Source organism: Podarcis bocagei (genome assembly GCF_964188305.1).
Source record: "Podarcis bocagei genome assembly, chromosome: 1".
Classification (NCBI taxonomy): domain Eukaryota; kingdom Metazoa; phylum Chordata; class Lepidosauria; order Squamata; family Lacertidae; genus Podarcis; species Podarcis bocagei.
Window position 1 is genome coordinate 45,137,380 of NC_138125.1, and position 13,695 is coordinate 45,151,074.

The window sequence follows — 13,695 nt, forward strand, 5'->3', positions numbered from 1 at the left end:
GGCCACCAGGTATTAAATGCTATTAGGCAAGCATCTCAGAAACCACTTTACATGAGATTTTTAAAAAGTCAGTTTGGGCTCTCCAAAGAACGTACTTAAAGCCATTATCTTACAAAGCCAGCCTTTCAAAATATCAAGATGGGACACATTTGTAGGAAATAAAACTGGGAAGCCATAATCAAATCTTGTTACTTTCCATTGGAACCCTGTGGCTTTGCAATTCAAAAAAGAGCAAGATTGCTGCCAAGAAAAAACAGGGTACTGTTGCTGCTAAACAACAACAATCCTGCATTAATAGACTACTTAAATCCCATTGAGGTTTCTAGTCAGAAATGAGATGAGATTTGGGCATAACCTGAAACAACAGTTGGTAGAGCATGAGACTCTTAATCAAAGGGTCTTGGGTTTGAACCCCATGGTAGGCAAAAGTTTCCTGCATTTCAGGGATTTGGACTAAATGATCCTCTACCACTCCATGATTCCAAATTCCAGTTCCTGCCTATGTTCCCATTTCTCTGCCTCTGCTCATGCATCTGAAGAACTCATGCCTCCTCCACCCCAACCTGCCCATGCTCTGAGATCAGCAGCTGAAGTTCCTCCATGAGCTCCCTCATCAAAAGTGAGGCAAATGGTAAATGGAGAGAGGACCGTTGCACACCAGCCTGCTCTGGTGATGAGATCATCTGGTGATGAGATCATCATCTCAACCAAAGCCCTGCCATCAAATATGAGGCAGGTGGCAACTGAAGAGAGAGAGCCTTCTTGGTGGTGGCATCCTGTTTATGAAATTCACTCCTTAAAATAGAGAGGATTGTCTGGAGTCTGCTATCCTTGCAGTGTCATGCAAAGACTGTTTCATTCCTTTGAACATTTTCTGTTTCAGCCTGACACCCGGAGAGGTGGGGAAGGATATCCAAATCTAAAGTATGCAAAGAAACCTTAAGCAATGTGTGCAACACATTCTGCACTAACTTAGTGGATAGAAATGGTCTTCATTTCAGGTATAACTGAGTGCTGTGCAGGTCTATTTGTATAATCAAAGCATTTGGTACAGGATTAGGGTAACATCCTAAGCCTGCTGGTTAGCCTGTTGACATCAGAGCCACTAGTACTGTGGTACCTTGGGTTACTTATGCTTCGGGTTACATATGCTTCAGGATACAGACTCCACTAACCCAGAAATAATACCTCGGGTTAAGAACTTTGCTTCAGGATGAGAACAGAAATCACGCGGCGGCAGCGGGAGGCCCCATTAGCTAAAGTGGTGTTTCAGGTTAAGAACAGTTTCAGATTAGGAACAGACCTCCAGAACAAATTAAGTACGTAACCAGAGGTACCACTGCATTAAAATAACACCCCAACCTCTGCTAGGATTCTTCTTCCTACGTTAGCAAGAATGCGCTGCATTACCGGAGAAGGGAAATGTTCTTCCGTGGGATCTCCTTGAGTTCGCTGAGACTGGCTGCCTTTCCTGCAAAGCTGTAGTTGGGGTTGTAATCCGTCATGATAGTGGAAGTGCGGATTTTGCTCAGATTATATTCTGGGCTTTGGAGACGAGCCCTGGCCCCTTCAAGCTGCTTCTTCTTATGGTGGTAAACTGAAGAGAAAAGTTCACAGAGATTAAAGACTGAAATAACCAACCTCTGGAAAGAGCAAAGTAATGCCCATAATAACTTTCCAATGTTTCACCTGGACGTTCTTTAGACTATTTAAACCCTGGTTTTTTTAGGCAGGATTTGCTCATTTATTGTGATCATTTTTGTTGAATCATAGATAAGCAAGCCTGTCTAGGTTATCAATGCCCCAGAGGTCAATCTATAAAGTATTTTCCAAACATTCCTGGTAGAAAGCCACCAGAAAACCTCTAAGCAGATTACAAAAATATAAAACAAAACATTACAGTAATATTAAAATTCTCAATAAAAATAATTAAACACAGGGATCTGAAAGCACTCAAAAATGACTAAAAAGAAGCCAAAAAGAGATAAAATACATGAAACTTCTAGATGCATGGATAGGCTTGCCTAAGCAAAAATGTTTCAAGCAGAAATAACTTTAGTTCCTGAAATATTTGTCACTGTGAGGTTCTGTTGCAAAAAAATTCAGCCACCTGTGAATTTGCAGAACATAAAAATGACAAAATAGAAAAGCTACACTGTTCAATCAATCTCAAAAACACTGGTCTTTATGCTTCTGTAAAATCCCTGATGAGAAAGGCAACTTGTGACCCTTTTTCAAAGGTGAATTCAGAAACATCAAAACACACTGATTATGTGCTGCTTGTGGGCTAATAACAGATCTGAGAGGTAATTTGGATTGCAACAATGTGACACATATGCATACAAAGCTCTGATCAGCCCCCCCCCCCCCCGGCCATATACACAGGTATTTTGTGTAAGAAATTTGGTCAGGAGATCTAATTATACAGCTCCCACAAAACATTTAGCTAGACCTGAAAGGTGGGCTAGGGCTTTGAATGTAAATGCAAACACAACTTGCTGAATTATTTTCACTTTAGAAAAGGGTCCTTGGGTCAAAACATTGTCAGGAATATTTTACTGAGACAAGCCTTTTTTAAAAAAGCTTGATCAAACAGTGCAGATTTATAACAAAGATTTTCTAGTTCATCTTTTCTGTATACCACACCTGTCAAGTAAGAGATGGGATTTATTGTCCCAGCAGTGTTGACCCTTGCTGCTAAAACATGCCATACTTTGAACCTATTCCCACATCTTTGTAAGTGGCTTGCTCCCCAGAGGCAGCAATGACAGGTTGACCTCATTCACTTGAAATCATAGAGTTGGAAGGGACCCAAGGGCCATCTAGTTCAACCTCCTGCAATGCAGGAATCACAGCTAAACCTCCACAACCTCACACTGTTGACTCATGTTAAGCTTGTGGTCCACCAAGACCCCTAGATCCTTTTCACATGTTCTGCTAGTAAGCCAGGTGTCCCCCATCCTATATTTGTGCACCTGGTTCTTCCTGCCTAAGTGGAGAACCTTACATTTGACCCTATTGAAATTCATTTTGTTAGCTTGGGTCCAGTTCTCCAATCTGTTAAGGTCATTTTGAATTCTGATTCTGTCTTCTACAGCATTAGCTGCCCTTCCCAGTTTGGTGTCACCTGCGCATTTGATGAGCAGCCCCTCAATTCCTTCAACCAAGTCATTTATAAAGACATTGCACAACAACGGGCCCAGGACAGAACCCTGTGGCACCCCACTTTCCCCTTTTCCCCCAGGGTGATGAAAACATTGCAGTGCTCAACTAACCAATAGGCTAGCAATGGAGGTGAAAGTTGTACATGTTCTACATCCTGTTCTCTCCTTCTTCTTCCCCTTTTGTACCTTGAGTTTTAGAACGTGACCCTGTGTATAGGGACTGTTTATGCATTTATCTGGAAAGTGTGTTGCATTTTTATAAGTACACAATATATTTATGACTACTATTGCGACTATTTTTATTAAAGAGTCCAATAATGCTTAGGTTCTGTGTGATGCTGAGGAGTCCACCTTTTTACATTGACTTCCAAACACTCGGCAGCCTTCACAGGATAAAGGGTAGGAAAAGGTCAGAAATGTGAATGGCCAAGGTGAGCAAATTCACCAAAAGAAGTATAATTGATGCTTCTTACCAAACGACAGGCTGCCGCAAGTGAGAGCCATTCCAAGCACCACAGTCACAGCAATCACAGCCAGGAGGAGTGAGAGAGGCAGTTGTCCTTCTGGGATAGGCTCACGGAGAACTGGTCAAAACAAAACTATAATTCTACATCATCATACGCCCACAGCTCCTATGCAATGTTTATGGCAAAGAGAACTGTCAACCACATTAGACCAAGAGTCCCATCTACTCCAGTGCTCTGTTTTCTAACTGTGGTCAATCACAGGACCCTGTGGATCTCATAAATTAGGGCTGGAGAATGTGCAGCTAGGTAGATGTTGCTGGACTACAATTCTGATCATCCCTGACTGCTGATCCTGCTGGCTGGGACTGATGGGCATTGGAGAAGAGAAGAAGAGAATATAGTCATGGAGGGTTATAGGTTCTCCAGGTCTGCCATTAGCAGAGCAAAATGGAGATGGCCATCCCCGAGACTTGTTACCAGAGGTCTAGAGCCTTTGAACGTGATGGGTTTCATTTAGATATTCTGATAAACAGCCATTGGTATACCTATCCCACAGAGGTAGTTATGACAGGATGGGCACATTGGTGACCAATAGATATCCTAGCAAAATCTAATAGCAATCAACAGTGATAAATCACCATGAAACAAACATGGTAATGAAACAAAATTAAATGGCTGCATCATTTTTAAGTCCATATGATTGCTAACCATGCACAAGAAGGGAGTCTTTATGGAAATAATGTACCCCAAATTATAAGATGCACTTCAGAAAACAATCTAGGTTAAGTCCAGTCAAAGGCAACCAGTTGAGGCTGTGTGGCGCTCAACTCGTTTTCAGGCCGAGGGAGCCAGCATTTGTCCACAGAAAGCTTTCCGGGTCATGTGACCAGCATGACTAAACTGCTTCTGGTGCAACAGAACACCGTGATGGAAGCCAGAGTGCACGGAAATGCCATTTACCTTCCTGCAGCAGCGGTACCTATTTATCTACTTGCACTGGTGTGGTTTCAAACTGCTAGGTTGGCAGAAGCTGGGACAGAGCAACAGGAGCTCACTCCATCGCAGGAATTCAAACTGCTGAACTTCTTATCAGCAAGCCCAAGAGGCTCAGTGGTTTAGACCACAGCACCACCCGCTTCCCTAGAAAATCTACCTCAGTATTGTCTACAATGAATGGCTGTGGCTGTCTAGGATTTCAGACAGGGCTCGCTCCCAGTCCTACCACTGAGCTATGTCCCTTCCCCTGGTTCATGGTATAAGGCTAGGAAAAAGCAAAGAAAGGATTATTTGTATATATATTGGGAGGATGTTCCACGTTTTACCTGTGCATGATACATTGTCACTGGCCAAGATTGCCCCGACTGCACAAATACAGATGGGCAGGTGGGCGTCAGGAGCCAGCTTGCAGATACCTGACTGGCAGTGGCTGCAATTCACGTAGATATCAATCTCCACCTCGCCATGACTCTCCATAACTAAATGAGAAGGAAATGGATACACACTAGAGTTTAGGTTTTTCCTAAGCTCACATCTCAGACTAGATGATGAAGCTGTCATTCCCCAAGAAAGGGCAGATAGTGACTTTTGAGAACTTCCTTGTTATACCCCCTTATCTATTCTGTACCTCCTACCTAGTGGGGTAAGGTAAAGGGACCCCTGACCATTAGGTTCAGTCGCGGACAACTCTAGGGTTGCGGCGCTCATCTCGTTTATTGGCCGAGGGAGCCAGTGTACAGCTTCCGGGTCATGTGGTCAGCATGACTAAGCTGCTTCTGGCAAACCAGAGCAGCACATGGAAACACCGTTTATCTTCCTGCTGGAGCGGTACCTATTTATCTACTTGCACTTTGACTTGTTTTCAAACTGCTAGGTGGGCAGGAGCAGGGCCCGAACAACGGGAGCTCACCCCGCCGCAGGGATTCAAACAGCCGACCTGCTGATCAGCAATCCCTAGGCTCTGTGCCCACAGCGCCACCCGCTTCCCATATACCTTGTGGGGTAGGAGAGCTAAAAATAATGTCAATATATTTCACATCTGGCAACTAATATGCCCCTTTGGATCTGGATAGTGCATGGGTAAAGATCATAGAATCATAGAATCATAGAATCATAGAGTTGGAAGAGACCACAAGGGCCATCGAGTCCAACCCCCTGCCAAGCAGGAAACACCATCAGAGCACTCCTGACATATGGTTGTCAAGCCTCTGCTTAAAGACCTCCAAAGTAGGAGACTCCACCACACTCCTTGGCAGCAAATTCCACTGTCGAACAGCTCTTACTGTCAGGAAGTTCTTCCTAATGTTTAGGTGGAATCTTCTTTCTTGTAGTTTGGATCCATTGCTCCGTGTCCGCTTCTCTGGAGCAGCAGAAAACAACCTTTCTCCCTCCTCTATGTGACATCCTTTTATATATTTGAACATGGCTATCATATCACCCCTTAACCTCCTCTTCTCCAGGCTAAACATGCCCAGCTCCCTTAGCCGTTCCTCATAAGGCATCGTTTCCAGGCCTTTGACCATTTTGGTTGCCCTCCTCTGGACACGTTCCAGTTTGTCAGTGTCCTTCTTGAATTGTGGTGCCCAGAACTGGACACAGTACTCCAGGTGTGGTCTGACCAGAGCAGAATACAGTGGCACTATTACTTCCCTTGATCTAGATGCTATACTCCTATTGATGCAGCCCAGAATTGCATTGGCTTTTTTAGCTGCCGCGTCACACTGTTGGCTCATGTCAAGTTTGTGGTCAACCAAGACTCCTAGATCCAAATAAAGGACCCCTAGATGGTTAAGTCCAGTCAAAGGCAACTATGGGGTTTAGCGCTCATCTGGCTTTCAGGCCGAGGGAGCCGATGTTTGTCCACAGACAGCTTTCCGGGTCATGTGGCCAGCATGACTAAACTGCTTCTGGAGCAACGGAACACCATGATGGAAACCAGAGCGCACGGAAATGCTGTTTACCTTCTCGCCACAGCGATACCTATTTATCTACTTGCACTGGCGTGCTTTCAAACTGCTAGGTTGGCAAAAGCTGGGACAAAGCAACAGGAGCTCACTCCATCGTGGGGATTTGAACTGCCGACCTTCTGATCGGCAAGCCCAAGAGGTTCAGTGGCATAGACCACAGTGTCCCCCTTAGATGATTCTAAAAAGACCGGGACATAAATTCTCACAGCCTTCTAGCAGCTATGGTGGCTCATTTATCAAAAGTAACATATTTAATGGTAACTATGAAAGTGTATACTCCATTCTGACCAAACTAAGCCTCCTTAAAAAAGTCTTCTGCGCCCTAAAACAAGAGATACTAATTGGGTATGTGGACGAGGAATGTACACTGCAGAAACAAGAGAATTGCGAAAGAGCACACAACAACGGGTGGGAGGGTGCTAAAAGAAGTGGATTGCATCTCACCTGCCAAGGGACCCAGGAAGACTTCCCCAGCTGGATTCACAAAGGAAACACCATGCCGTCCATCAGCTGTGATGTCATCAGCTTCAGAGGCGTGGCCACCTAGGCAAAGAAAAACCACATGTGCAAATGGAAGGATTGGCAGGTTGTGAGTTTATACCAATACTGTTTTAGTACTGACATGTTACTGATGCTTTCCACACAAGGCCTTTTAGTGCTGCTGAGGCACGGCAGTTCTGCAATCTGCAGTTCTGCAACCAGGAAACAGGTACATCACTGTTGTTCAGCACTTCACTCAATATCGTGCTATACTCCCATTCTAACCCCCCAAATCATTGCTTCTAGGGCAAAGGTAGAGAGTTACAAATGATTACCAAATTTATTGCAATACCCCCCCCCCCCGTTTCCATGGTGAGGGTTTTCATTTGTACACAATCCAGAACACCACACTTGCCTGCTTGTCAGAAATGGAAAGGATACTGCTCTACGTGTACCGTTCACCAGGACAGCAGCAACACTGAGGACGAAGCTTGTAGATTTGAAGATTATTGTCATGTAGAGGTATGAGAATAATATCTGCATCACACCTTCTTGAGGCACCATTTTGTGTGTTCACTGATTTTCCTAGTCTTTGGCTACTTCAAACTTCCATTGAATGAAATGATTATTCAATCTGGCACACACTGAAATTAAGGTATAGCCCAAACTTCCCCAGCCATATGTTGTTGGACTACAACTCCCATCATCTCTGACCGTTGGCCATGCTGACTAGGGCTGATGGGAGTTGTAGTCCAAATCATATGGGCAGCACCAGATAGAGGAAAGTTCAAATAGTCTAGCATACCTTTGTAGCCTCCACCTCCTCCACCAGATGTACAAGCTCCTCCTCCTCCGCCAAAACCACCTGAGGTGGCCCACTGAAGTTTCTCTAGAGCTTGCTGGCAGGCCTCGCCACCTTCTCCACCCTCCAGAAGTGATTTCCCAGCCCAAGGAAACTTGGTGATATCTTCCCAGCCACCACCTCCACCTATAACAAACACACAGAGGAGAGTGCGTTAAAAGTAAGAACACAACTTTCACAGGCAGACACTGGCATCAAAGTTAAATCTTTTATAAATGCAAGTGGAATTCCATTCCACAAACAGCTTTCAAATACTTTGTCATTACATGCTGATAACACACATCACTTTGTGATACAATAATGTGACGTGGGTGGTCTAAACCACTGAGCCTCTTGGGCTTGCCGGTCGGAAGGTTGGCGGTTCAAATCTCCTTATATTGAGTCAGACCACAGATCAATCAAGCTCAGAACTGTCTACACTGGCTGGCAGTGGTTTTCCGGGCATTCAGACACAGAGTCTGTCCCAGGCCTACCCTGGGATGCAGGGAACTTAACCCAGGGTCTTCTGCATTCAATAGCCACCGAGCTATGCCACTTTCCCAAAGGTCACAAAAGAAAATTCTAACAGCAGTTCTGTTGTTCTTATACATGACTGGACCAGGGATGTATTTCAGGGATACATGTGTATGCCTGTATGGGGACATTCTCCCCACCTAAGAAAACCACTGCTTTGGAACCATGATACAAAAGTTGAGGGACACGGGTGGCGCTGTGGTCTAAACCACTGGGCCTCTTGGCCTTGCCGACTGGAAGGTCGGTGGTTCAAATCCCCATGATGGGGTGAGCTCCCGTTGCTCTGTCCCAGCTCCTGCCAACCTAGCAGTTTGAAAGCACGCCAGTGCAAGTAGATAAATGGGTATCACTGCAGTGGGAAGGGAAACATCGTTTCCATGCGCTCTGGTTTCCATCACAGTGTTCCATTGCACCAGAAGCCATTTAGTCATGCTGGCCACAAGACCTGGAACGCTGTCTGTGGACAAACGCTGGCTCCCTCAACCTGAACTGAGGTGAGCTCCAAAACCCCATAGTTGCCTTTGACTGGACTTAACCATCCAGGGGTCCTTAACCTTTACCTAATGTTGTAAGCATGGAGTAGATTTAAATACCTGAGTGGTTAAAATTTCTGTTGTTTAAAAGGGAAGTTTGCAGTGATTCCCTGGAATGATAGATCCACTAGTTTACACTAGCAAAGACAGTGAAACATAAGTACAGTAAAGAATGTCTATGCCTCCAACATGAATTCTTTTTTTTTATAATCATATTTATTAAAATTTCCAATAATAACAGAATAGAAAAAATAGAAAAGATAAAGAAAAGAAAGAAAAAGAAAGACCAATTTTAAACCCTTATTTTCATAACCTTCTTTCTGGGACTCCCTCCTTCCCCTCCCGACTGTATTCCCCTTTCCCTACGTTGGTTCCACAAGTTCTCATTCCCAATTTAAACCTAATATGTTGTACCTATTAGCCAATTTAAATTACAATCTTAACATCACTCCTCATCTTTAACAAAATAGAACAAAGATTTTTCCCCCAAGATCTGCCCCGTTTCCTTCCACGAATTCCCCCTTTTTCCCCCAAAACACGTTAAATCAAAATACCAAAGTTATATAGAAAGATAAAAGATAGAAGATAGAAGAAGATTCCAAAAGTTGGTTACATAGCCTTTGGATTCTAGAATTCCCCCTCCCTTCCCCGGTTTGGATTCCCCATGTCCATCAGTCTGTATGTTGTCGGCCTGGAGGTCTCAAGTCCACAACCAAATTTTCCTCAATCCATCTTGCCGGATTTCTTTGAATTTGCTTGTTTTGATAATGTTTAACTTCAAAAATCCAGTCTAATAGAGGCCTTTAATTTCCCTTGGTCATTGTTGCTCCTCCCATTATTCTTTCCGTGGCATAGTTGGTCCTTTGCTCTTTTGTTTCTTACTTTCTCAGGTTTCTGTCTTGTTCAGCTGCAAAACCATTCTTATTCTGAAATCTAGTATCTCTACAGAGGTTTGTTATTCAGGAACAAAAACTTACGTCCAGTTCCTACCTTACTTCAATAGAAAGATTCTATTGTGTTGTCACCTCTGTAGACAAAACAATATTTCAGTTTTGCTACTTTCCCAGGAGCTAAGACCAGTACACATCCCGGAGTAGTTTTCCACATACGGCACTTGTAATGTCCCAAAGCCCCTCTAGGGGGGTTGCAGTAACTTTGTGTCCTCTAATCCAAAAGTCAAGTTGTTGTTTCTTTTCCCCCCCGACATTTTGTATCCATATTTATGTCCAATTGTAACAAAATTAACCAGCAAAATACTTGTAACAAAGTCCTCTTTGTATTCTCAAGATTTGACAGCTACTTTGACAGCTGTCAAACTCTCCATCTCTCTCCGCCAGGTTCTCCGAATCGCCCCGGTTCCCAGGGGGGGTTGCCTTTTCCCTCTCACCCTCGACTTTTCTCCTCCAGCACAATTCTTGTAATATCCCATCGTGGAATTGATATTTTTTGTCAGCAATAAACTTCTGAATCGATCTTGGTTTCTCAGTCCTTGTTTTAGCATGTTTACAATCAGGTAGGGGACTGACTTCCTTTTTAGATCCCCCCCGCTCGTGCCGAATCCGAAAAAAATTCCTTTTTTTCTCCTTTTATACCCGGTTACCCAATTACTCACGGGTTGTTGTTAAATGTCCGAATTTCCAATGGAAGAAGCCAGCGCTCTCCGACGAATGGCATGCGGCTGCGCTCGGCAGGGGAAGCGATAGACTCACAGTACCACGCCGCTCCCCGGCACCCGATCCGTAGCCTTTAAAAAGGCTCCTTCACGAGTCGGGAGGGCGCTGACGGTACCAGCCGAGTCCCCATGTCCACGGGCTCCGTGCCCGTGGTTTTTGAGGGTCCCCGCGTCGCCGGCGCGGTAGGACCCAACCCCTGCCGAGCAGACTCCCTCCGGAGCTCGGAGGGAGTCCGCCATTCGGCGATGGCGCCAACCCGGAAGTATCTGCCTCCAACATGAATTCTAGGGGCCTCCTGCCACAGGAAAGCAGGCAGGTGGTGGCTGGTTAAGAGCAGGCTGAGGTTGGTGGGGTCTCCAAAAACTGCAGACGCGGTTTGTTTAGCTGTGAAATCTAACATATATTATAAGCTATAGAGCCTCACCTGCTGCCCCAGTCCTCCCACTGACTCCGGGGACTGCTGTGCTGTTCACATACTGTTCCAAGAACATATCATCCAGGGAGCCATCCTGATATTTCATGTAAGCCTTCCCTCCTCCTCCTGCTGCTACAAGCAAAGGTTCGAATGCGCCATTCTTCTGCTGCTGAAGAAAGCACACACACACACAAGTACATGAAACGCAATAAAGGAACTGAGAGAACACACCCAGCTCAAAAGCAGACACCAGTTTTTAAAAGGAGACTTGGATATAAACAACTGAAAAATGCTTCCCTCCAACAGGCACGAATGGCAACGTAGAGAGACTTGAGCAACCTCCGGTGCACATTCAGCACCAACAGGTATAGAGTCAGAAGCTCAAAACAGCAGGCTCTGCATGGGTGCTGCTGTGTGTCGAGCTTTGGCTCTATTGGCTTTTCCTTTTCCTAGGTGCTTTTCAGAAAGAGGCTGGAGAAAAAATGCAGCATGAGAACTTACTCTAAAGATGTACGTTGCTCCTCCTCCTCCACCCCCTCCGCCTGCCCATTCAGTCAGTCCTCTTTCTTTCTTGTACTCATCTTCAATTTCTGATGATTCCCCCAGGCAGATCTGCTCAGTCTGAGCATTGCTCTGAAAGAGAGAGAAAAAGAGGGAATGGCTAAAGACCAGCAAAGTGCTTTGGGGCAGGTTTACTGCCCATTAATTAAGGGGTCTTCTTTTTAAATCCTCGGTTAAAGCAAATTTCAACTAATTGGTAAATCACATTTAAATAAGCTTATACATTGTACAGCAGGGATTCTCAAAGTGAGGTCTGTGGACCACCAGTGGCCTGCAAGTGTCACTGAGATGGTCTGTGACATTTCTATGACTATGTGGTTGAAGGTGGGCGATGGCATATTCATCACATTGGCTATTCATATTGACTTTTGATTGTATTTTTATTGCTTCCTTTATTCTATCATATTGCAATTTGAATTATATGGAATTACAATTGCTACCACCAAGAAACATCAGCAACTTTCACATGGTCTTGGGGGTGGTGGAGTTTGAGAACCGCTGCAGTACGACATCTGTGAACTTGTCATTTTGAGGATCCTGAAACAGGACAGGAGTTGTTTATTTTAAATGAGAGATTACAAACAAACTGGCAGCACCACTTGTTAGAAGAAAAGGTAATTTTAAATACTTTGTTTTTTCTTCAAGTTTGGAAAAGTAGTAACCAGCCCAGTACAAGCCAGTAACGCAGGGACGCGGACTTAGAAAAAATATTGGGGGGGCCCGGGAAAGCTCATGAATAATAAATAAGCTCATGAATATGCAAATAAAGTGGCTCCGGCCCTAAATAGGGCAAGCCACGCCCCCCCAGCCAGCCGATTGGCTGGCTGGGAGGTGTGGCCAGTCGGGATTCCCCTGTTCTCGCGGGATTTCCGGCCGGGGCTCTCCGATTAGGGCGCGCGGCTGGCTGGCTGGCGAAGGAGGAGGCGGGGGACGGCGGCGGCGCTCTGCTGAAAGGGCGCCCGCCTGAGATTATTGGGGGGGCTGAGCCCCCCCAAAAATTTTTTTGAGGGGGCTCGAGCCCCCTCAAGCCCCATGGAGTCGGCGCCTATGCAGTAACGGCTAATTTAGAAAGAGAGTTTGTTGGTGAGGCAACGCAACCAAACAACCAATCTCCTGTCTTTTCCATTCTCTCTCTCTTAAGCTGATGAGCCAGCATGTCCTCACTGCATGTCCCTGTGTCTTTACAGCAACAATTTCTCCTCCAGGCATTACAACATTAACCAGGACATGCATAGCACAAAAGTGGCAACCTGGTCTGCCACATAAACTGTGAACTGGCTCTTAATATGTCTTTACTTCTTTGATGGGCCCAATGTCATTGTTGGGGAAAGCACATGAGAGTAATAAATGGCTGACTAAATTTGGGGTTACTTGAGACAGACAATTCTTAACTGATCTTTTTAGTGTGCCTTTGTAGAGATTATACAAATCCTCATTAGCACATTCGAAAAGCCTCTGTTTTATGAGGCTCAGATTTGATCTATAGACTTCATGTTCTCTGCAGGGAGAATTCATTTTTACTTTCCCTTTATACAGAGCCAAAGACAATGAGGCAATGACACTACTGTATAAATAATAGTGAAGGCCAAAAGCCAGCAAAATGCAATCTGTGCAGAAATATGTTTTGCATGAATTCTAGTGTGAAGATCACAGCACTTCAAGTGTGGTTGTTCCATTTAAGGCAAGGGAGGAATGCTGCCTTTGAACGCAATGAGGACTTGATCTTTCAACACCAGTGTGTAAAAACCTGCATGTTCTTAGTAGAAAATGCAATTAAATTCAATCTGGAGAACAATGTAATTTATTTGAAGGACAACATGTGGTAGCTTCATTAAAGCAAATGGAAGAAAGGAGCCAAGCTGACACATCAATTTTGAATTCCAGAATCAATATTTTAAAATAGACATGCTGTGGTTATTATTTTTGTGTCTGTTTTGTTGTTGTTTCAGCCTCTCTTAGAACCAGTTTACACATTTAGCAGAAACAAGTGGTAAGGACCCCTTGATGGTTACGTCCAGTCAAATTCAAATATGAGGCGCAGTGTTCATCTCGCTTTAGGCCGAG

At 44.7% G+C, this 13,695-nt stretch overlaps 1 protein-coding gene across 4 annotated transcripts in view; it reads right to left on the reverse strand.

Moving 5' to 3' along the window:
- LTK (leukocyte receptor tyrosine kinase) overlaps positions 1-13,695 on the reverse strand; it is a 131,225-nt gene that overhangs the window by 19,156 nt on the left and 98,374 nt on the right. For 3 of the 4 annotated variants that reach the window (XM_081207918.1, XM_081207917.1, XM_081207915.1), the window contains 7 exons: positions 11,572-11,703; positions 11,080-11,239; positions 7,880-8,062; positions 7,039-7,137; positions 4,954-5,106; positions 3,638-3,748; positions 1,411-1,597 (listed from right to left, as the gene is read on the reverse strand). In XM_081207918.1, coding sequence (XP_081064044.1) covers positions 1,411-1,597; positions 3,638-3,748; positions 4,954-5,106; positions 7,039-7,137; positions 7,880-8,062; positions 11,080-11,239; positions 11,572-11,703 — 1,025 coding nt within the window. The remainder of the gene's footprint in view (positions 1-1,410; positions 1,598-3,637; positions 3,749-4,953; positions 5,107-7,038; positions 7,138-7,879; positions 8,063-11,079; positions 11,240-11,571; positions 11,704-13,695) is intronic. The other variant, XM_081207916.1, reaches the window with a different exon arrangement.